Source organism: Idiotropiscis lumnitzeri, chromosome 21 (genome assembly GCF_059441095.1).
Source record: "Idiotropiscis lumnitzeri isolate Australia: NSW breed Sydney's pygmy pipehorse chromosome 21, RoL_Ilum_1.0, whole genome shotgun sequence".
Taxonomy (NCBI): Eukaryota; Metazoa; Chordata; class Actinopteri; order Syngnathiformes; family Syngnathidae; genus Idiotropiscis; species Idiotropiscis lumnitzeri.
The window spans coordinates 8,799,643-8,821,241 of record NC_142411.1 but is presented as its reverse complement, the minus strand read 5'-3'; the positions used below and the strand labels follow the sequence as shown (position 1 = coordinate 8,821,241).

At 40.8% G+C, this 21,599-nt stretch overlaps 1 protein-coding gene across 1 annotated transcript; it reads right to left on the bottom strand.

The window, feature by feature from the left end:
- Nucleotides 1-95: 95 nt before the first annotated feature.
- On the bottom strand, nt 96-21,521 carry cep128 (centrosomal protein 128). The gene is made up of 24 exons (XM_088286180.1): nt 20,937-21,521; nt 19,788-19,874; nt 19,383-19,512; nt 19,084-19,208; nt 18,559-18,650; nt 17,340-17,412; nt 16,157-16,243; nt 15,978-16,052; nt 15,732-15,858; nt 14,942-15,081; nt 14,079-14,150; nt 13,631-13,816; nt 11,933-12,121; nt 10,566-11,024; nt 9,722-9,883; nt 8,928-9,092; nt 7,918-7,974; nt 6,437-6,629; nt 4,792-4,841; nt 2,944-2,967; nt 1,462-1,539; nt 1,270-1,383; nt 579-687; nt 96-208 (listed from the first exon to the last, which is right to left on the bottom strand). The coding sequence occupies exons 1-24, from the start codon at nt 21,117-21,119 to the stop codon at nt 132-134; spliced, it is 3,054 nt and encodes a 1,017-aa protein (XP_088142306.1). The 5' UTR covers nt 21,120-21,521; the 3' UTR covers nt 96-131.
- Nucleotides 21,522-21,599: the final 78 nt, after the last annotated feature.

The following is a 21,599-nucleotide window of genomic DNA, read 5'->3' as shown; positions in this document are numbered from 1 at the left end:
TCAGTGGGTGTGTGTTTGAGGTAGTCAGGAGGATTAGTGCGGAGACTTTCAAGTGCAGTCGAGTTGTTGAGCACCGGTTCAGTGTGTGCAGATGCAAAAAAAAAAAAACAAGTTCACTTGTAGTTGAGCTGTCAAGAATCTGTGAGGAATTTGGCTATGTGGACTGCGGAGTCATCCAGGTCGGAAGTGGTCAGGCGTTTGTGTGGAGCTGGGGGAAAACAACAAATCCTTTAGGTGAGTGATTTCACAACAGGAGATCTTCACACAAAACACGGTTTTGAACGGCAAATATTTCTGGAATTCAGGAAAGGTAATGATGGGAAAATGGAGCTTCAAATTTGCCTCATGAACTAATGTGTATTTTTTGACTGCTCTGGATTGCACTTTTGGTTTAAATGAACGATTTAAGAAACGTCAAGTCAGCGTGCATTCAGCTCGATTGTGACCAAACAGTGCCATCTAGAGGAGACAAAAAAAAAATACAACTGATTCATGAAACCGATTTGAAGCTTCATTTTCCCAACAAAAACGTGAACGAATAAGCATTTTTACCCATTAATAATTAAAAGAAAACTCACACAGTCTATCGGCTCTCACAGAGCTGCCAAAGAATGCGTCGGGGCTCTTAATGGAGGAAGCGAGAACAGCGAGCCTCAAACTCCTGGACTTGGCGTCTAACTTCTCCTCCTGAAAGACAGCGTGACTTTGTAAGAGATGAGATTCACAAAGGAGTTTCTTTGATGCTGTCATCATCAAAGTTATGTTTTGACAACGAATTAATAGTGTGATTTTGTTACAAATAAATCTAACCTGGGTTTGCCGTAACGCGTTCAGTTGTGTTCAGAATTACTGAACAACTAATGGCATTTAAATGGCAGCTACATCGAAAACCTAATTGGCATCGCGATCTGTCAGCGTAGGAGAGGAGGTTTTTAAATACCATCAGCACTCAAAAGCCAACAAACATTTGTTCACTGTTGGCAATCTTAAGAGCAGAGAGACTGACTGGTAACATTCACGTTTTGTTAAGTGTACGACGGCGCCCTTGCTTGCGCTGAACGCACACAAAGCGCGTGGAACGAACGATCCATTAATGCAAGCTTCGAATTGGGTGCACGATGGCACGACAGGTCCAAGCGAGACTCAAAAGTGGCTTTCAAGGTCAACTTGTTTTTGTCAGATGACTGCTGCTAAAATGGAGTACACAAAGCGATTAAGAAGGAAAAAAAAAAATAGTCTCTGGTAAGGTCGCATGCGTGTGTATCGTACCCTGCACTCGTGGATTTTTCGTTTCGACTCGTCGAGCTGGTGCTGCAAGTCCCAGACGATTTCTTTGTGTTTGGTGTAGCACTGCTCGACCACCTCCTTCTGCCGTTGCGACTCCTTGATGGCATCAGAAGGAAGCCGTGTAATATCCTAATATTAAAATGAAGAATATCTCGATAAATTAGCAACCCCTACCTCTAAGTCTTTGAAATTGTCCGTCAGATACCGCTTCTCTGGAATTAACTTCAAGTAGTCCATTGCTGCTCTTGAGTTCTATTAACAAAATAAAAATAACACATTCAGCGAACTTCTTGCAATATATTTTTAAAACTAAGAACATGAAGTACGGAAAGCCAATACGATAACTGCGAGTGAGAATCAATGCGGCGGACTTAATTGTGCCTCCAATTCCCTTAAATATTATTTACACACTTGCTCACAATAAAGAAAGTAATTCCACAAAGAGGGAACGTGAAATGAGGCATTGTTTCCAGTCGAAGGCTCGGCTGAAGCGCTGATTACATGCGACAGCTGCACGCCTGCATCAGATCTCCGGTGGATAATAACAGCTCGGGATCATGTGACAGCGACGGCGTATTTGGATTTGCACAGATGATGGAAGAAGCTGTCCGGCAACAATGGCGCACAGTTGCCACCGTTATTGTTCCTTTCAGAATGGAACTTTTTCCCTGTGCATTCTCCTGCACCCACATGCTCACTCACTGCAATGACTTTGGGTCGCCGTTGAATTTAATGATGCTGGCGCTACTCAAATAGGGCCGACTGAAGCTTTTGCATTGGGCTGTTGTATGTGGATTTAAAAAAAAAACAAAAAAAAACAAAAAAAAAACAGCATGCTTGAGCGCCAAATAATGTCCTACAGTCGGTCAATAAAAAAGCTGCGGGAATCGTACAGCGGCACATTCTTATTTCTCTTGCCATTGCGTATTTTTAATAGCCAACTGACCAGAGTCAGTTTCGAGGCATTTAGCTGAAAAGATGCCGTTGTGACATCGCGCCACGTTGATTGCTACACACTCGCATACTCGGGTGACACCCGTCCAGGCGGAGGAGAAAGTGGGTCGAAGCATGCTACTGTTGCAGAAATGATTTGACTTGATGGTGGTCAGCAGTCGCTGGCTAACTAACGGGAAACTGGAGGGGAGGGCAAGTGAGCATCACTCTAAGCGGTCAACAGCTTCTTAAAAAAAAAAAAAAAAAAAAAGCTTGAGTTGAATTATTTCTCAGCTGAATAGATGCCCGCATAAATTTCCTGTTTGCATGTTGGGAAAATCGTATTCCGGATTATCATCACACCTGCTTACATTCATATTATTTACAGCAGAGCTCTTAATTTAAACATCTTGTTTAAAAAGAGATTCTTTTTTTTTTCCAGCAATCCCACATGAAACTGAAAATAGAACGTCTCCTCATTAAACAAACACCGGGAAGAGGCTATGAAGCAATTACTAGATGTACTGCGACACAGTTACAAATTGCTCTGGCAACTAACAACACTGTCAAAACTAAAAAAACATGTTTCTGTCATCTCTAAAAGGGACAACATTCTGTTCTTTAATTAACAGCGTCTTATCAGGCTTTGAAATCGATAAAATTACACCTGAACTACAATTTCAATGTTGATCTCATTTGTATCCCCCAACAACGAGACCTTACCATCTCTAGATCCAAAACACGATCCTGCAAAGACAGAAGATGGCAGAAGATCACAAATTTGCCATGGGCAAACTGACATGAGGGGACAAAAAAAAAAATCACACAGCTGTGTAGAGAGACATTAAGGCCAGGTAATTTGCGCTAACAGTTAAAGTGGATTCCGCGTGTGTGTATGCGTGCGTGTGTGATGACAGAGGAGTGAAGAGGAGACATAATGAGAAACAGGGGAAAGAAATGTTAGCAATTTGAAGGTTTTGGCAGACAAATAGCTTCTTATTTCACACCCACAAAGGCATATTTCCCTGACTTCTCATCAAGCTCCTGACTGATGTCCCCTCGGTAAGCGATGCTATGATTCTTAACTGCCACTCCAACACACACCTGCTTCTCCCCCATCTGTTTTGCATGCATTGGCAGTTTCTAACAAGGTTTGCCTTACTGAGAATCCCCCCACCCCGCCCCCCCCACACTTGTCTTTCCAATTTTCTTTCTACAGCTCTCTCTTCTCATCCTTCATAATTAATGGCTCGACTGGGTACGGGACATCTGAATAATTGCGCGCAAGTTTTGCCAGGTGCTGTCGAGTAATAACAGACGGATCCCAGATATCCAACTCTTGGCGGGTGAACGTCTACGTCTGGCGGTAGTGAGCAAAAGGCCAATGGAGGTGCTGCGGGGGTCATTTGACCCGAGTAAAGGTGATGGCGGATGTTGTGGCACAGTGGGATAGAGACAAGGCCACTGGTGGCTTTCACTCATCGAGGCCTTGTGTCTGCCGCAATTAACGACTTGTTCAGGCATGGCTGCGAGATGTGTCACGCTCACGGCTGTGCACTCAACTGTGCAGAAGCGCAAAGGTCCCTGCTAGTGGATACTCATGATGTTTGTGTGTCACATGATGTTTAACCAAAATATGCACATGCACATGAAAATACAGCACGGGGCCCTATTTTGGTAGACAGGCGCACGTGCATCTGGCGTAAGAACTGGAGCAGCTTTATTTTCCAGTTGACCGTGTTTGGGAATTTGGCAGACCGTGTTTCGAAAGGCTAAGGGTGTTTTCTACTACGCCCCTGGCGCGGCTGACAATTTGGTGACAGTACATAGAGTACATTTTAGACCAGGTAAAAGTCGGTCTAAGTTGTGGCGCAGTTGATGAATTTGATCGAGGCTCAAGCATTCTGAGCTCTACGTAAATGTGTGGTGGATGTCGTCATATTTAATTTCTAAATATGACAAAGGTATGCATCAATCTCTCGGGATCATTGTGACCGGTCCTTTGGACTGACTCCAGCGACTCCTTCCACCATGTAAGATCGTGTGCATCTCGTGCGCTGAAGTCAAACGGAATGAGGGGAGTCGCTTCCACTGGATTACAAACAAGTCGGCTTTGTTCACGCCCACAACGGCATAAATGGCGCAAACGCCCCTTTCTAACTGTGTCCATCTACCAAAATACGAAAAGGAAGAAAACTCCGCACATGCCCCCCCCCCTTAATTGCAATACTACCGTATTTTCCGGACTGTAAGCTGCTACTTTTTTCCTAGATTTTGAACCATGCAGCAAATACAACGGTGCGTCTTTTCTTTGGATTTTTCTTTCACCGGTACAGATCAGAAAATATGCTACATAAATATTTTTTTTTTCTCTTGGGTCTGTTCACATTTTTTTCCACAAAGAAAACTGCAGCTTATAGCCTGGTGCATATATGGGGGTTTTTTTTGGTGTTTTTTTTCCCCAAAAAGAGTTCCTGCGGCTTATATGCGGGTGCGCCTTATGTCCCGGAAAATACGGAATACATTCCACACAGAATACACAAAGTGAACTAAAGAGCAATGCATGCCAACCTGAAGGCTTCTCATTTCTTCATCCTTCTTGCGTTTCCCCTCCAGCAGTTCTAAATGAAAAGCGGAAGAGTTTGGAAGGGTGTTAGTTTTACGTATTTTTCTTCTTCCAACAATTCGAATTATTCTTAATGACGAGTTTAATCAGCGAGTATGATGTATGCACTATCTTAATTAAACTGTCTGAAAAGTCTAGAATGCATAATAATCACTTCAATTAAAAAAAAAAAAATTCTTTTTATCCACACAATCCGTTCTTGTTTCTGCTTGCTGATAATTGCAGCACCAAATGGTTTTCTGTTGCAATCACTAATTGTTTACCTAATTTGATATTTATTTGGCAACTGATTGAATTTCACACTACAACAATATCTAGACATTTTGCTTTGCATGATGATTTGCGAAATTAACCTCGCAAGCTGTGTCTATTAACTGCCAGGAAGACATTAAAGCGTGAATCGAAATGAGGTGGAATACTCAGATGCATTTGAAATCAGTATGGTAAAAAGTATCTGAAAGTAAAAGTGTTCATTGATTACACTTGTGGTGCCAAGTTGCTTGCTATTCGCTGCAGAGTTGAGTAAATGTTTGCATAGATGGAAATGGTTTCAAACACATCTTCACTGAGCCTTAAGTGCCTCCTAATGCGAGAAAAGCTCCCCTGACAAATAAACAGAAAACACTTGATGTCTCCAGCTGCTTCGCTCGAACCATTTGCTCCTGGAAATGCTCCACAAAACTTACTTGTTAGCCGTAAGAAATGTTTATTTGCTCAAATCCTGAGTCAAAGATCTCTTATACATGAAAATAAATACTATTTTGGGCATGAATCACGCATCTCGACATCTGGTCTTATTTAGTTTTCTTTCTGGAAAAAAAAAAAACACACGTAGAGACGACACATAATTGACCTTATTTTGAATCTTTTCATCCGGTCAAACAATGTTCGAGCATGAGAGGACTCAAACCAAAAAGAGATAAATAATAAATAAGAATGGGGAATAGTTCTGCTGACTGGTGCTATTAACAGCCAGTCGCCTGAGGTGAGCAATTAAGTGGCTTTAATAAAAACATCGCTCACATTAGAATTTGATGGACGAGTCTATGGTCAAAGTCTAGCAAAAGGTTATTAGTGTTCAGCAACGGTAATGGAATGTCACCTTGTTGACTACCAGAATTGTTGAGAAGATGTGAAGCCATTTATACACTACTTTGATAACAACAACATCAGTAATTCCATTTCCTATAAAAAAAGATAGAAGCCACTTTTTGTGTAAATGGCTGATTGGTTCCAGCCATGCTGATGTTGTCAGCCCTCGGCGTCCGGGACGACAACAATGAGGTGACCTGCTGGTAAAATGAATTTTAGTCTTGATGATCCATCATTACTGGATGAAAGGTGAGCGAAGGGGATGAAGAGATGAAGTGTGCGATATGATGAGGAGAGCTTCGACTGCGCTGAAGAAGAGGAAACGAACAGATAAGATCAGAGAGGAAGGGAAGCAAGTCTGAGACGCTGGCATAATTTAAAAGGATTGCGGAGTCAAGCGGAAGCTATTAAATGGGGTCAAATGACTAGTCACAATTTTTAGAACGCTGCTGCTACAATGAGTGACATTACAGCAATAGCGGTGATGTGATTGTGTACCTTTTTTTTCAGTGCTGATGGAGAGTAGCAGCTTTTCTTGTTCGTCCAGCCGCTGCAAGAGAGCATCTCGGTCTGTTCCCCGAGTCTCCCCGAGCGCCTTCGGCTCATCTCTGGTGTGCTTGTGCTGCATCCTCAGGCGGTGTTCTCTTGTGTCGTGCACGCGCACTTCCTCACGCAACCGGCGTATCTTGGACTGGTAGAAAAATGCACACGGAATGTATTGAATGTGGATTTTGTAGAAGGGGTAGACGTATACATAAGTAGATATCTATAGCATACGAATAACATTAGACATAAGCACTAAGTCAGGTGAAATGTGAATATTAGGCTGTGCATGATCAGGAATTTGGAGTCGATCACTGATCGAGTTAAAAAAAAAAAAAAAACGCTAACCAATCACCAATCGGATAAGAAGAAAATTTTTTTTATCTAAACAATGCTGATATACACGGAGAATTGAGGTCAAATATAAGTCGACTCCCCCAAATCAAATTTTTTTTAAAAACATTGAAAAAGAATTTAAAAAAAAAAAATACGACTTTATGCTGTGAAACGATTTAAAAAAAATATTTACCGACTCATTGCTGTCTATGATCAATCGGCAAATTAGGACCTTACACCCGATCACTGATTTAGCATAAAATGCAAAATATCTGCTGATCCGGTCCAGCTGATCAGATCTGTGTAAAACGAATATGTATGGGGCAATACAGCAAAACAACAGATTATGTGGCTATTCTAACAATCCTGCAGCATTCTATATTATAATTTGGAAACGACACATAAAAATATGCCGATACTACAACTGATACAACCTCACCAGCCTGACTTATAGGCTACCTCCTGGAGGTAGGAGCCATGTGGAGAGGCTTGAAGGGAACCATGACACCAGCAAATTATGCATGCATTATGTGTGCATTGTGTTTCACTTTAACAACAACCACATGTCCTTTAGTAAAATATCACTGCTATATTAACATATTTGGTTTTGAAAGCAGTGAAGCACATCGTATACTTCTAAGACAATAGAAAACAGGATGTACCCTACAGTATTGCAAGGGAAAACTCATTAAAATAACATAAGGAAAATGATTTATTTTTTTCGAACGTAGGGATGAGTGGCAATATGAAATGTCAGGATATTTGGGGAAACATCATCTGTCAACAACATAGACAGCTTAGCGCCCACTATGGCGTAACCGTAAAAAAATATAATAATAAAAATCCATCACATGGATTTTTTTTTTTTTTTGCTGATCTTTGCGTGGTTTTGTACATGAGACGGGTTAGTGAATTATTTGCTAACAGAAAATCATTTATTGAGCGATAGCGATGCTGACGTTTCATTTATTTCTCTGCTATGGAGGCGCCACATGTTCCTGATAACAGCAGTCTGCGCTTAATCTTATGCGGTATAATTTAATTTGAGACAAAAATCACGTGGTTGGATGGCAGTGTAGCACTGCGTGCAATAATCATACCTTTGTCTCTGCGAGCCACAGGGAAGTGTCGTTTACGGATCCAACTTTCTTAGTTGCCTGTGAAAACAAATGAAGGCAATTGTGAACACAAAAATAACACAATTCAAAAGTCATTAATTGCAGTCTATAATCATCCACTATGGGTGGAGAAAAATAACGAAAAATGTAGAAATTTGATTTCATGTAGTCAGTTGTGGAATTTGAGTTTCTTCTCTATTTTATTCTCATAGTTTTGCAAAGCACACTCCCACACTGGTGAAATAAAATCATTTTTTGCATGTGAAGGCAAGGTTAGCTTAGAATAGGTTTAATGAAAAAAATGTGGCAAGAATGCGCTCTTTTTTTTTCTATTAGAAGTCTTGACACACATCAACATCTCTGCATGGGCATCAGGCAACTTTTTTAAACTGTCACTTCAAACCAGGTCACAGCCAAACGGATATCCCGAGCAAGCGACTGCCGCAGAAGTTCAAAGTGCATCTGTGCAGTAGAGCGGTGCAGAGGTCCCCTTCTGAGGGGTTCCACAGGAACTTGGCACACACAGTGGTTGTGAGTGAGGATACAAATGATTTATTTATTTATTTTTTTTTTTTGTGATCAAAGGAAGCTCTGCGCTTGGAAAAAAAAAAAAAACTTTTTAAAAAAAAACCGAAAGTCGACTGGGAGTTGAAAGTGTTGTTGGTGGGAATGATGTGCACCGAATGCAGACTTTTTCCCGCAGAAGCGTCGTCGTTGATTCTAAGTTGCTGCGGTTCATGTATTTGCGTGGAGATTCGGAATGCACCCAGACAGATACATATCGGAGCTGTGCTGCACCTCCGCGCTTGTAAGCTGACATAAAAATGCACCGATACTTCTACGCCGATCCTACTTATACCAGCCTGAAAAATATTGGAAGTTAAACATTTGACAACACCATTAGTCCACTGCAAATTACACTCTGCAAAATGGGTAAATTACTCTCCCCCCCTTACATTTGACCTTCATCGAGTATTATAGACAGAAAGTACCTGAACGTTGTCTTCACCATTCCTCACCAGGCCTTGGAGAGCCGCATCGAGTTCATCACTGATGGAGGAAAGTAAGCCCACGTGTTCTGCTTCCATCTGTGCCACCTTCTCTTCCATCTTAACAAGCTCTGACACTGCCACATGCCCCTCTTCATCTAACCTGACCTGGAGAGGATATGAGAACAAGGATATACTTCACTCCAGTCACATTTCGCGAAGGATAGGATTGAACTTTTTGTAACAAAGACTCCAAATACGTTGAAAAACACAGACAACCTTAGGCTTGAAAGTGTCATTTGCTTTCCTCCTCCACAAACAGAGCTGGTTAACCATCTTGGTCTTCTCTATCAATAGTTTCAGGGTCTTTCCCAGGGCACAGTCAATCAATATGTCAGGGACACAGGAACTGTGTTGCCGGGGGACTGTGGGTCATCATTCTGTCTCTTCTTGATAAACTACCCACGTTACATGAATAACAGTCTCTCTTTTTTTTTTTTTTTTTTTTCCTCTCAGCCAATTTAGAGTCAATACATGGATTCCCTGAAGAGATCCTTCGACTGAAGGGGCCTGCCAGAAATGAGAGTGAAGACTCCATCTGTTGTTGTAAAACACCTACGATTTTATGTCGTGGGCCTTTGAAATAGCGCTGATATGGCATAAATATAACTTTTCAAACCTGACATGAGAGTGCTTTGAGTACATGGCTGTGTTACAACAATAAAAAAAGAAAATCATGGCATACCATTTTTTTTTTTTTTTTTACATTATTCCATTTTAAAAGAGACCGCACTTACTTCATCCAGTTCCAGTTCAAGGAGCCGGTATTTTTTGTAGAGGAGTGCGTGTGCATCCTCTTTTGAGTTCAGCTGTGCAGCCAGCTTATCGCACTCATCCTTCATTCTGTCCAACTTGACGCGTAGCGCCTCGCACAACTTCTTCTCCGACACTGCACCTGCCTAACGGAGAGCAGGTGTGTTGACGATCATGATATGCGGAGGGATGAAAGCACTGGGCATAGTAATCAAATTTACAAGATCTATTTGAACAATTTTTCAGTCTTATCCGGCAGCTACAAAGTGCGCTATTTATCCTATTTGTGCACACTTGCCTAAATCGTATCGTGCTTGGACAGATTTCTATATAAAAGGACTGCATTACGAAAAAAAAAATGCATCAAGGACTAATTACAGCGGAATTAACAACATTGACTGAGAACTTGGGATGAACTGAGTGACACATTGAGGAAAAATATAGAAAAAAACAGAGGGAAGGAAACAGACGGAGGGAAAATGCTAAATTGAAGCTGGAGGGAGGTGACAAGGGAAAGGATTATGAGGGAAAGGGATGATACAGTGGAGAGGAAACCAAGAGAGGACAAGGACAAGGAAAAAATAGCTATTTTAAGCCTTTATTTTTTTTTCCCTCAAAGTTGACAGCATCTAAACGGAAATATACGCTTCTAGTTATACTCTTTGAATATTGGGTGGGCTTTTTAGGGACATGCACAGCACCCATGGGGTAGAACTTAATAAGTTCTAAAGCACGTCCTTGTCCTTGCTGAACTGAAATGAAACCATTACAACGAGCTGGGTGGGATAAAGCCAATGAAGACAGCTAATGCAAATACGAAGAGTTTACCTTAACATCATTAAGCTGCGACTGGATTTCATCACGCTGCTGCCGGCAGAGTCGCAGCATGTCTTGCATTTCCGTGTGCTTCGTCCTGCCTTCCTCACTCGTGGCCTTCAGGTTGTCCAGCTCCTTTCGATGAACCTCTCTCTCGAGCTGCAGCTGTTTCCTCAGGGTGTCCGGCTCTTCTTGAACAACAGCCAGCTTGGCCTGCAATTCCGCCGTGACCTTCTGTAGCTCCCTCTTGGAAGCTCCCGCCCCAGTCAAGCGCTGTGCTAGCTGGGCATGAGCTGAGGTCGTTTGATTCAGGGTGACCTGGAGTTCAGCCTGCTTTTTCTGCAGGCTCTGACTGAGACAGGTTTGTGTTTCAGCTTGTTCTATGAGCATCTGATTCTCTTCCCTCAGTCTTGCCAGGTTGTCCGAGCGACGCTGAATTTCCATCTGAAGGGCGGAAGAGGACTCCTTCGCCTATAAGAAGTACTTGTTAGACTCTGGGACAAGATTTTTAAATGACCCAATATAATTATTTGAAATAAAATGTTATATGCATCTTCACTAGCATTCTGATTAATATTTTATTTGTAGACTATGAGTTAAGCAGCAAAATGCACCCGTTTTTAGACATCTCAGGGGCGGCCATTTTGTCACTTTCTGGCCGCTGAAAATGACATCACAGTTGCTCAGGGCTCAGCTGACGACCAATCATGGCTCAGCTTCAGAAATCAAGTGAACCGTGATTCATCATCTTCAGTTGAATTAGAATTAGAAATCCCTTTATTGTCATTGTACTCAAGTGTGCAACGAGATTAGAGCATTGACAGCAAGTGACAAAATGGCCGCCCCCTGTGATGATTAAAATGGTGGCTTTTGTTGCTTAACTCATTATTCCACAAAAGCAATATTAATCAGAATGTTGTGTTTCGACTAGTGGGCTTGCATAGAACATTTTATTGTAAAGAAAATTTTGTGGTTAACTTCCCCTTTAAGTCAACTTGAACAATTTAAACAATAATGCTAATATGCTCTTAGATCATCAATCTTTATCAGTCATCAGACTTTGAGGAAAGTCATGTCTACCTTCGAATAGAACTTCAGCGCTGGCCAGCTGCTTTCAAAAATAGCACCGGTACAAGACAGATAATAAAGAGGTTCATGGATGCGGAATAACTTGCTACAACTTAAAGGCTGACTACTGTCCTGCCGGTCAACGTGAATGGGATTAACACGCTTGAATGGACTAATAAATATTTTAAGACCTCCCATTTTACGAATAATAAGAAAAGGTTTGCACCTTCTGAAACAAATTACAACTGCTGATTGTTAAACATATTTGGATGTTCGGACAGTACTGAAGGATGTTCAACCCTGACCCCCACCTCTCGGATTTCCTGCTCTAGAGCCAGTTGGCGCTGGCAGCTCTCAGAGAGCGCCACGTCCTTGCGGTGGAGCTCCTCTTCACGCAGGGCCAAACGTTGTAGGCTTTCAGCCAGCTCTCTGCGGGCAGCCTCAGCCTGCTGGCTCAGCGCCTTCAGCTGGGTGTGGGAGCTCTCCTTTTCTTTGGCTACCTGGAGAGAGGAACAGAAAGAGTGAGGGGGTGGGGGATTACACAAGACGATGGGGAGGGAAATGGAGAACAAAGCGCAGCTCTGACAACTTTTGACGAGGGCAGGAGGAAGAGTGATGGGGGGGGGGGGGGGGGAGCAAAAAGGGAAACATGAAGCAGCGCTCGCACCCGGCAATGCCATGAGGGACAGTTGTCACTTCTGTGTGAGGCAGATTGCGTCTAAAACTCAGAGGCTTTGCCTGGACTTTTTAAGGACTATGTCGTAGCTCAGAAACTAATCATTTAATCGCGCACTTGATTATACATCCTTATTCAATAAGGCGGGGGAAATGAATTCATAATTCATTTAAATCACATCAAATAGTCCAGGTGGGACTCTCTCGCTGTTTTCATACTAAATTGGCGCATCATCTGAAGTGCATCTGTTCGACAACACAATGTATCCCACCAGCCTCTTGAGTTTAGTTGTGCTGTGTAATAACAAGCACGTTAGTATATTACAGCTACCTCAACGCGAGTCAACTCCATTTTTTATGTTCGGTTGTCTTCAAACACAAATTGGGAACATTCAAAAGCAATTTAAATTCATTTGCAAACGCCCAAGTTGTAAACACTTTTCTTAAAACTAAGTAGCTATTTTAATATAAAGCTCCACACCATTTTTTTTAACATCCATTATTGATGATCCATTAGAATAGTTTACAGAGATTCCCCTCTTGTGCTTGTTTCACAGGAAATTTCTAACAGTGAAATACCGTCATGAAGAAACTGGACCAAACAAATAAGCATAAATAATTCAGCGAGTTTTAGTTTATTCATGTGCTCTGAAAAAAAAAAAAAAAAAACATCGCTTGGTTGAATGTCCAACCACAGAACCAGCAAGGCTAGAATATGAGACATGCAATTCTTTTCTCACTCCTTGGAAGGTTGCTCATGAAAGCTAACGACGATAATAATGGCAAAAACCTGGGGAGGCTTCTCCATTTTTTAAATCTAATCTTTTTTTAAACAGTGAACATGGGTACCTATTTGCTGTGTAATTGTATATCGACATCTCAGCTCAGAATGAGATTTTTCAAGTTATCGAGTCAAGTCACTGATGCATTTCAATTCAGTTACACAATCAAGAAAAAACACTTTGGCCATACAGACGGGTCAAAAGCACATAACTTGTATGCTAGTTCCCGAAACAAAATCACTTTGGTGCTTTTTGATCTGCCAAACTTCCTTTGATGTGGCAAGTGAGTATTTTGTTGTTGAACAGCAACACTAAATCCAAGCATCAAAAAAGAATGTACGAGTCCGTATGTTGATTTTGCAGATTCACAAACGTTCAGTTTGGACGTTTACTCACTCATGTACGTATGTGATACAAATTTATAATGAATGTGAGTTACACCAGTCTAGGGAGCGCAACCTCAATTTCCACACAAAGTCACGCAGACTCACAGAATCTATAACGCTGTAAGTAGTTTTCCTGTCATTTAACAAATTCCTGCCCTCGACTGACCTTCGCTGCCTTGTCAGTGTGCAGCTCAATGTGCGCCCGGGCCTCCTCCAGCTCCTTCTGCAGTCGATTGCACTTTGCCCTCCATTGGCGCACGGCCTTTTGGGCCTTGGCTCTCAGTTCTTCTCTGCTCCTGGTGCTCTCCTGGAGTAACGCCTCAGTCTCAGACCTCTCTGACTGCCCTCGGCTCTGAAAAGAAAGGTGCAATGTATATTTCTGAAAGGAGTTTTTTTTTTTTTTTTTTACCTAAATGAATGTTTTCATCAGGCTTTGCCACCTCAGTCTAGAATGAAATATTTAAAGGTTAAATTTAAGTTATAGCCCTATTTTGAAATGAAACGCAAACAGCAAATGGAATAATCTGCATTAAAGCACTTTTACGGCGCTAATTAAACAAACTACACTAATGAATCCGTTTTTTGCAGTATTCACTGATAAAAATAAGAATCACCTGTATTTCCCTCAATTGATCAAGCATTCGCGCTTGTTGTTGCTCCCGCCGTGCCAAGTCTGCAGACAAGCTCTAGTGTACAGAAAAAAAGGGATAAGGGGGGTTTAAGGATCTAAAAGAACTGGTGGAGGGTTGAAGAACTACAAGTGGAAAAGCAACAAAAATGAAAGAAAAAAAAGCGACAGAAACACAGGTCAGAGAAAGCTCAAAATGAGCGACTTAAAAGTGGATCACTCAGAACAAGTCGGAAACAGCGCACAAATAGTTGCCATTGGATTAATTTCTATCTCAAAGAACAACCTGGTGTCACTTTGAAGTTGTCTAAATTCCGCAATTTTAAGTATTTAAACTGAGTAGTGCAAAGCAGTTAGTCACAGGCTGATTCGTCACAGAACAAGTTCACTGGGAGTAAATCCGGTCACAGCAAATCCATTCAACTTCAGTTATTTTATTTATTTTTTTTTTTTTACTGCAAATATGAATCATGGTTTGATCTACATTAAGTGAAGCCCTGGACGATACATGAAACTCACTTTTGTTTTAACACCTGGCATCCAATTCAGGAAGCATGACAGTTTTTTTTTTCCTTTTCAAACAAACGTTCATCGAAGAAACTTGAAAGAAAAATGCTAAAATATTTAAACGTTCAGTTTATTGACGAAACACCATTAAATACCCGTGTAATTATTTTTTCCACCTTTCTATTCAATAATTTGCACCAAATGGGATTTTTCTTCAATGGAGCGTAGTGTCAATGACACATTGGAAACTTTTGACAAATTAAAAACACAATGAGGGCATCGTGCTAAACATCAGACACAGTTTTTTTTTTTTTTTTTTTTTAATAGACACGATGCACACACCTCCAACTGGATACTCAGCTGGATCCGCTCTCTCTCCTTGCGGTCCAAAGCATTCTTTAGCTCCTCAACCTCACTGTTGGCCGATGCCACGCGCAGTTGAGCTCGCAGTTCCGCCAACTCTTTTTCCATGACTGAACCATCTATAAGCAATCGATACAGAAAAGACACAGATTGGAAATTAATGTAGAGTAAATCCCACGACAAAAGTAGTTGTCCCAAAAAATGTTTTTAAGGAATCAGGGGTTTAATGTCACCATTTTCCGGTGTTTTTTTTTTTTTAAATAAAACCAATGTTATTTTAATTCATTCAGGCTACTAATTACACATTGTTGCTTTCCCCACTAATTTGGTTTAATTTTAGTTTCACAGCAGTTCACAAATTGATTTAATGTTGTCAAATTACTTTTTTTTTTTTCTACTTTCTTTTGCCTCAGAGATTGTGTCTATCTCAACAAATGCAACCCGCTGACATTTTTGGCTGATTACCCTGTGTACGTTCATCTCATAACAAATATAAATGCACTAAAATAATAAAAATCTCTATTTAAAACTAACCACATTTGTGCACTAAAAATGAAAATTTCTCTCTTTTGCTCAAACTCGTCTCCGTAATTTTGAACTTTCCTTACGGGATGTATGAAGTATCTCTCTATCTAATTACCTTTCCACTCTTCATTTTTCATTCATTAAAGATGCATTAATTATTTAATTTAGCAATAAAATAAGGCAAATTGCCTAATCACACTCCCTACACCATCATCGTTTCATCATGATCGCCTACATCTTGTACCTCGTAATCTTCCCTCCTCCCTGCCTGCATTGTTGCCATGATTGGGCGGACTAGTCTGCAGCCGGACCCTCTGAAGCTCTGTCTTCTCCTTCCTGCTCCTCTGCAGCTCACCCCGCATATTCTCCACCTGTGAATCATCACCCACACGAGGCGCAAACACTGGGATATTAAAATGTTGGGGTTTCCTTCAGAGGAGTTTGCGCTGTGGACTCAAGATTTCCTGTGTGCATACAAATAAATACACACCTGCTGAACCAGTGACTCTCTGCTGTCCTCGGACTGATCGAGTAGTCTTTGAACTCTGTCCAGCTCCTGCTCCATCTGAGGAGAGCGTGGGGTTGGGATTAGATGATGTCAGAAAAATTGAACGCCCATCCAATCAGATATGCTTCAAGCAAGAGAAATACATTGAAATGCGTACTCACCTTGGACTTGTCCTTTTCTGCTCTCACTAGTCTCGACGTCATGGCGTCCTCTCTCTCGCTGACAATGACTTTGTGTCTCTCAAAAGTCTACAAAACAAACACACAGGTCAGAAACAGGTGTTCGGCAGCGATAACAATGCGACATGACAGATGCTTTGGTATGACATCATCCTCACCCTCGATTTGTTTCGAATGACCCAGTGGCATAATGGTAGATTTGTACGGGGCTCCGCATCCCACTCAATCCCACCCATTATGAGCAGGCTATGGTGATGAATTGTCGGCTGCGAGCAATAACATCTACCCAAGTGACTCATCTATTTGATTCACATCACAGCGGGCGCATCGGTGGGGAATAAATGTGCCCTGTGCTTCCCCTCTCCTCCTTAACTTTTGTGATAAAATAGATTAGTTTGCTCTTCATTTCCTTATGTGTTTATTTACTCTTAGTTTTGAGGGGGGAAATATTATTCCTCCTCACCCTTGGGTGTGCCGCTTTCCCATTAGCACACTGTGGTGGTGAGGGATATAAATTGAATTGGTAGCTGCTTCGTATGTGGAAATGGGAGCCCATCCCCAGGTGAGCAGTATAAAGAGAAAATATAATAAAGCAACATAGTGCCCCCTTGTGGTACACTACAAAACGACAATAAGTAAAATGCTGAAAATTTGACTCTCTTCACAAGCAAGTTTGAGATGAATATAAATGTTTAGGATGTGCATACAAACACATGTATTGGCAGCTTAGTTTTGTTAAATTGTTTTTTCATCAACAGAGGCAAAAAGGCAAGTAAAAGCCACTGAAAGGGGTTCAAGTACACATAATAGCTCACTTAGGGACAAACAGTACAGCGTTGAGAAAATTGCAGTAATGTGTTTTAATGGTATCATAAAGTAGCGCTTTAGGCAGTGATGTGACCGTGAGGATAATTGAGGAGAAAACATGATTAACAAGCCACATTGATCCCGTGGACTGTGGGTGTTAAGTGTATTTGAGGAAATTATACTGCACAACTAATGTGGCAAGATAATTTTACTGCAGCTGTGTCCTTTTTAGACTGTAATAAAGTTGCTTCTGTTGCTGGTTTGGTAAAGTTGCTTGCTATTCTGAATCAAACATCACCAGTGACCACCACCTAAAATGTTCAAGACGTTCCAAGCTGAAGCAGAAGCAAAAACTCACAGAGTCTTGTCGCTGTTCAGGGGCCATGTGATCGGAGAGGCTCTCGATGACAAGCTTGGTGTCAACATCAGCCCTGTCAAGAAATGACAAATATTTATTTGCAAAGTCAAATAGGGAAAACAATATGACGAACAAAAACAATTATGCAACCTTCTACCGACAAAAATACATTCTTAAATTGACCCAGTCAACAGCATGTGGATGGAAGTGTCGTTAATAAGTTTGTCAAAACTTTTTAATTATTTTGAGAGACAAATTGGCTTTTTGACTTTTCAATGTGGTCTTCAACAGCTCTCCAGATCAACACAATCTATTCTATCTCGGTCCCTCATCTCATTAAATCCTGAAAATGAGTGCCAAAGTTTCATAAGCTTAGATGGAAACTTTTATGCTAGGAACAGTTCAAAAGGTACACCGGCAAAATTGAATCAAATCCAATGTCAACTTAAAAAAAATCAAACCATCTTTGTCAGGTAACAAAACAACCTAAAACAAAATTGTCTGTTGTAAACCAATCAGAAAAAACATCTTAATTAAAAAAAAATATTTTTTATATTTCATTTATAAAATAAATTATATATTAATTATTTATAAAATAAGTTAAAAACCTCACTGCATGATTATTCAAGTTGTTGCATTTTTCTCTCTCAATAACAGAAATTATACCGCCAAGGTACTTTTCAAGCAGTGTGAAAGCATGGCTCCTTGTTCTATTATTGATGAAGTATACAAAATGAAGCCTGAAAACATTTGTAATTTTTGGTGCATTTCATGTGTGGCCACTGAGCTAATTCACACTTTTTAAAAAAACATTTTTCTAAACTTTCCAGCAGAGCGTATGAAAGGAAATTATTTTCTTCTAGGTTCAGATGTAAACTAGAGACACCTGCTGGTCAGGAAAAAACAGTACAAGAGTAAAACGAGTCAATCTGTGATTGTTAAGAAAATAAACACGAAAGCGTTTTGTGTGAACCTTCGGCATTACTTTACTTAGATATATTGATTACAAATATTCAATTTGCTTATTAACACTGAGGCAAATTACTATCATGACCATAATATCAAACACAAATGGTTTTGTAGGCAATAGAATTGTATTTACTTTCACAAAAGAAGCTAAGTGCAGTAAAAGTGACACATTAATTTAATACTTCCTGGATCCTCCTCAATGCAAAACTTGTTCTTATGTATACATATTGTATAATACATCAACTATTACCTATTTCTCCTGATGATTTCTCGCTCCAGGTCTACTGATAGTCTCTGTTGGTCACAGCGCAGATCCCTCAAGGATTGGTGCAAAGTGTGGATCTGTAATGGTCATAATAAATTCTATGAATACAAACACAGAAAAACAATAAGCTGCTTTAATTACGCTCCGGTTCAATATTAATATATTGCCATAGATACGGGATCGATATCAAAATAAAAAGCCTTCACTAAAACGTTCATTAGGAAAAAAATATTTAGAAGCATGTAAAAGAAGATGTTTGAGCACAAAAGTGTGTTTCGAGCACAGCCGAGTTGCTGACAGCTCGTCTGCAGAGTGCGCGGACACGGAGAACAAGCAGCTGAACCAATGTGTCTTGGCCTTGTTCAGAAAAGTGACCAGTCACATCACCTATGTAACGTTTTCTTATGTTGATTATATTGGTTTGATTAAATATATGCACTGTTACTGATGTTTACTACCGTCAGAACACTTGCACACGTATGTAACAAATAGCACTTCTGTGGTCCTTACGTCCTCTCCTGACAAGCTACTATTCTTGAAGCGAACGCTTGCAGAGTGAGACCTCCTCCTCCTTCTCATCGCTGGCGTTCCTGCGTAGTCTTTTAGTGGGGAAGTCGGTTTGAAATGTTGGCCGCCTGTAATTCCACATTATTACATGCTGTAAAATACTAACACAGTGGTCACATTGGAATTAATAAACAAAAAGAGACGAGCCCAGTGGAAAAATCAGCCAAACACATAAAGTGCTTTATCACTCTGCCTGGTCAATGAATTTGAAGCACAAGATTTTAGTTGCTGAGGCTCTGTACCTGATCCAAGGCAACCATCCAGGTCACTGGAATGCAGGCTGCAGGCGGAAGCACTGCTGTGAGCACCATTGGTCCTGCTCAGCCTCTGCTCCTGCAGCTGACTGATGGACTCCTCCAGATTGTCTCGAAGCTAGAAAACAGAAAACAGATGCTCACACAACAAACAAACTGGTTTGAGAGAGGACTGAATCAAGACTTTATAATACATAAGGGGCTGAGTACTTTTTGCATTGGATTACTCATTTCATTTCAGGAAGTGAAATATTAGATTCTAAGGGTAGGTTACAACTGAGAGTATACTAAAATAAAAATGAGATGACTCTGGGCTTGTGCAATTCAAAATCCATCTGTGCAATGGGTAATATAATGTCATTACACTGGCAATGGATTGAACAGGTGTCTCACCAAAGCCATGGCCTCAGCCTGGTCATCGGTATGCTCCCTGTACTGGCCCAGCATCTGGTCCACCTTGGTCAAGTTGCGATTGGTATCCTGCCAATTAGAAAACAAATGATTGTGTGACCGCTCAAAGTCAAATCAAAGTCATTCACAATATGCATTTAAAAAAGCCATACATATGAATGCCATTGTGCATCGAAACTGTTATTTTGATCTCCCTGCTTATAATTATTGTAGTTATTTTCAAAGGGTGTAATAGTCTAAAAATAATAAAAATTAGCACCAAAATATGTTGATTTTCTAAGGTGGGATCATGTAGAGTATCAACAATTTGGCAATGTATGTTATGACATTATTAGTCACGTGTGATATCAGTCTCGATTCTAGCACTTCTTTACCCAGCACAACATACTTTAAATAGCGATCAATAATGCATTTTGAAAGTGTTACTGACCACATGTTGTATTTGTAGCACTTGTACCGCTCACAAAATGATCAGAGAGTAGCGAATTTAAAAGGTTAATAAACAAATTCAGGTTAATACAAACATCCTTTTTCAAATTATTTTGCCAGCCATTTTATAACATGTCATAGCACTATTTATTAGCAAACGGGTTCAATCAGGTTACAATTATAATAATGGCCACAGAGTGTCATGTGTTTATGAAGGATACAGTATAGAAAATTGTCCATAAAAATAAAGCAAATTTACCATTTTTCCCTTTTTGTACCTCTTTAGAGAAATCCACCATTGTATTTTCTTTAATGTGGCAACATTTATAAAGATCTTTCACAGAGGAGTAATTCGAATCATCAAAAAAAAAATCATAAGATTGGTCTGATGAACGCGTGAAAACAAATTAGGATGGGGAAAATACATTCATGATTTTACAAACGGAAAAAACAAAACAAACGAAAAAACAAAAAACGAAACTAAACGGGATGGCCGAGTGGTCTAAGGCGCCGCGTTCCGGACCCAGTCTCCCCAGGAGGCCTGGGTTCGAATCTCGAATTTTGGCTGCCAGGATGGCCCAGTGGTCTAAGGCGCCGCGTTCAGGACCCAGTCTCCCCAGGAGGCCTGGGTTCGAATCTCGAATTTCCCCATTGTGGGACTAATAAAGGGCAAATTATTATTATTATTATGAATAGGATTACCTGCAAAGTGGTACACAGAGTGCTGATCTTCTCCGAGATGTCAGCAGCTCTGCCGTCACCTGCTCGCCCACTGGCTCGACCTCTTTCCGGTGCAGGTCTGCGGTGCGCGTCTCGCCCCTGAGAGCTGTGTCCACGCAACCCGTCACTCGAATCTGAGCCGCTGGATGTGTCCATATTTTGCATTGATGGTTTGACAACGACTGACCATGCAAATCTTTAGATTAGTAACCTGAGTTACGAGCAATGACAAAATGATCGCACTGCACATTCGCGATGCAATTGGGGAGCTTTTGCTTTGCTGCAAAACGACTTTTAATCCATTATCAAGATGCTTTTTGGGGCTTCCCATTCAACGCTCTCATTGCGTTGCTGTGGGATGATGCTCCGCTTGATTAGCAACAGGTGGCAAACACAAAATGCTAGCTAGCTAACCCAAAGCTTTCCAATCGGATATAATGCCAAAACGACCGCAAAGTCCTACAAACGTTCAGAAGCAACACATAAAAATATATCCCACTCCTACGTCGTTTACGTCACACGCAAGTTTCTAGTAAAAAAAAAAAAAACTCCCCGTACTATGGCAACTTGAACTAGCCGCGTCTGTGCAAGAAAACAACTGACTACAACCGCAGAAAAAAAGGCACGCTGGGAATTGTAGTCCTT

Excerpts from the sequence above, each read along its gene's own strand:
- cep128 (XM_088286180.1), bottom strand. The coding sequence starts at position 21,119 with ATGCAAAATATGGACACATCCAGCGGCTCAGATTCGAGTGACGGGTTG. Across the intron at positions 14,151-14,941 it reads AGCTGAGTATCCAGTTGGAG|AGCTTGTCTGCAGACTTGGC; the intron begins GTGTGTGCATCG and ends TCTGTACACTAG. Across the intron at positions 11,025-11,932 it reads TAGAGCAGGAAATCCGAGAG|GCGAAGGAGTCCTCTTCCGC; the intron begins GTGGGGGTCAGG and ends TACTTCTTATAG.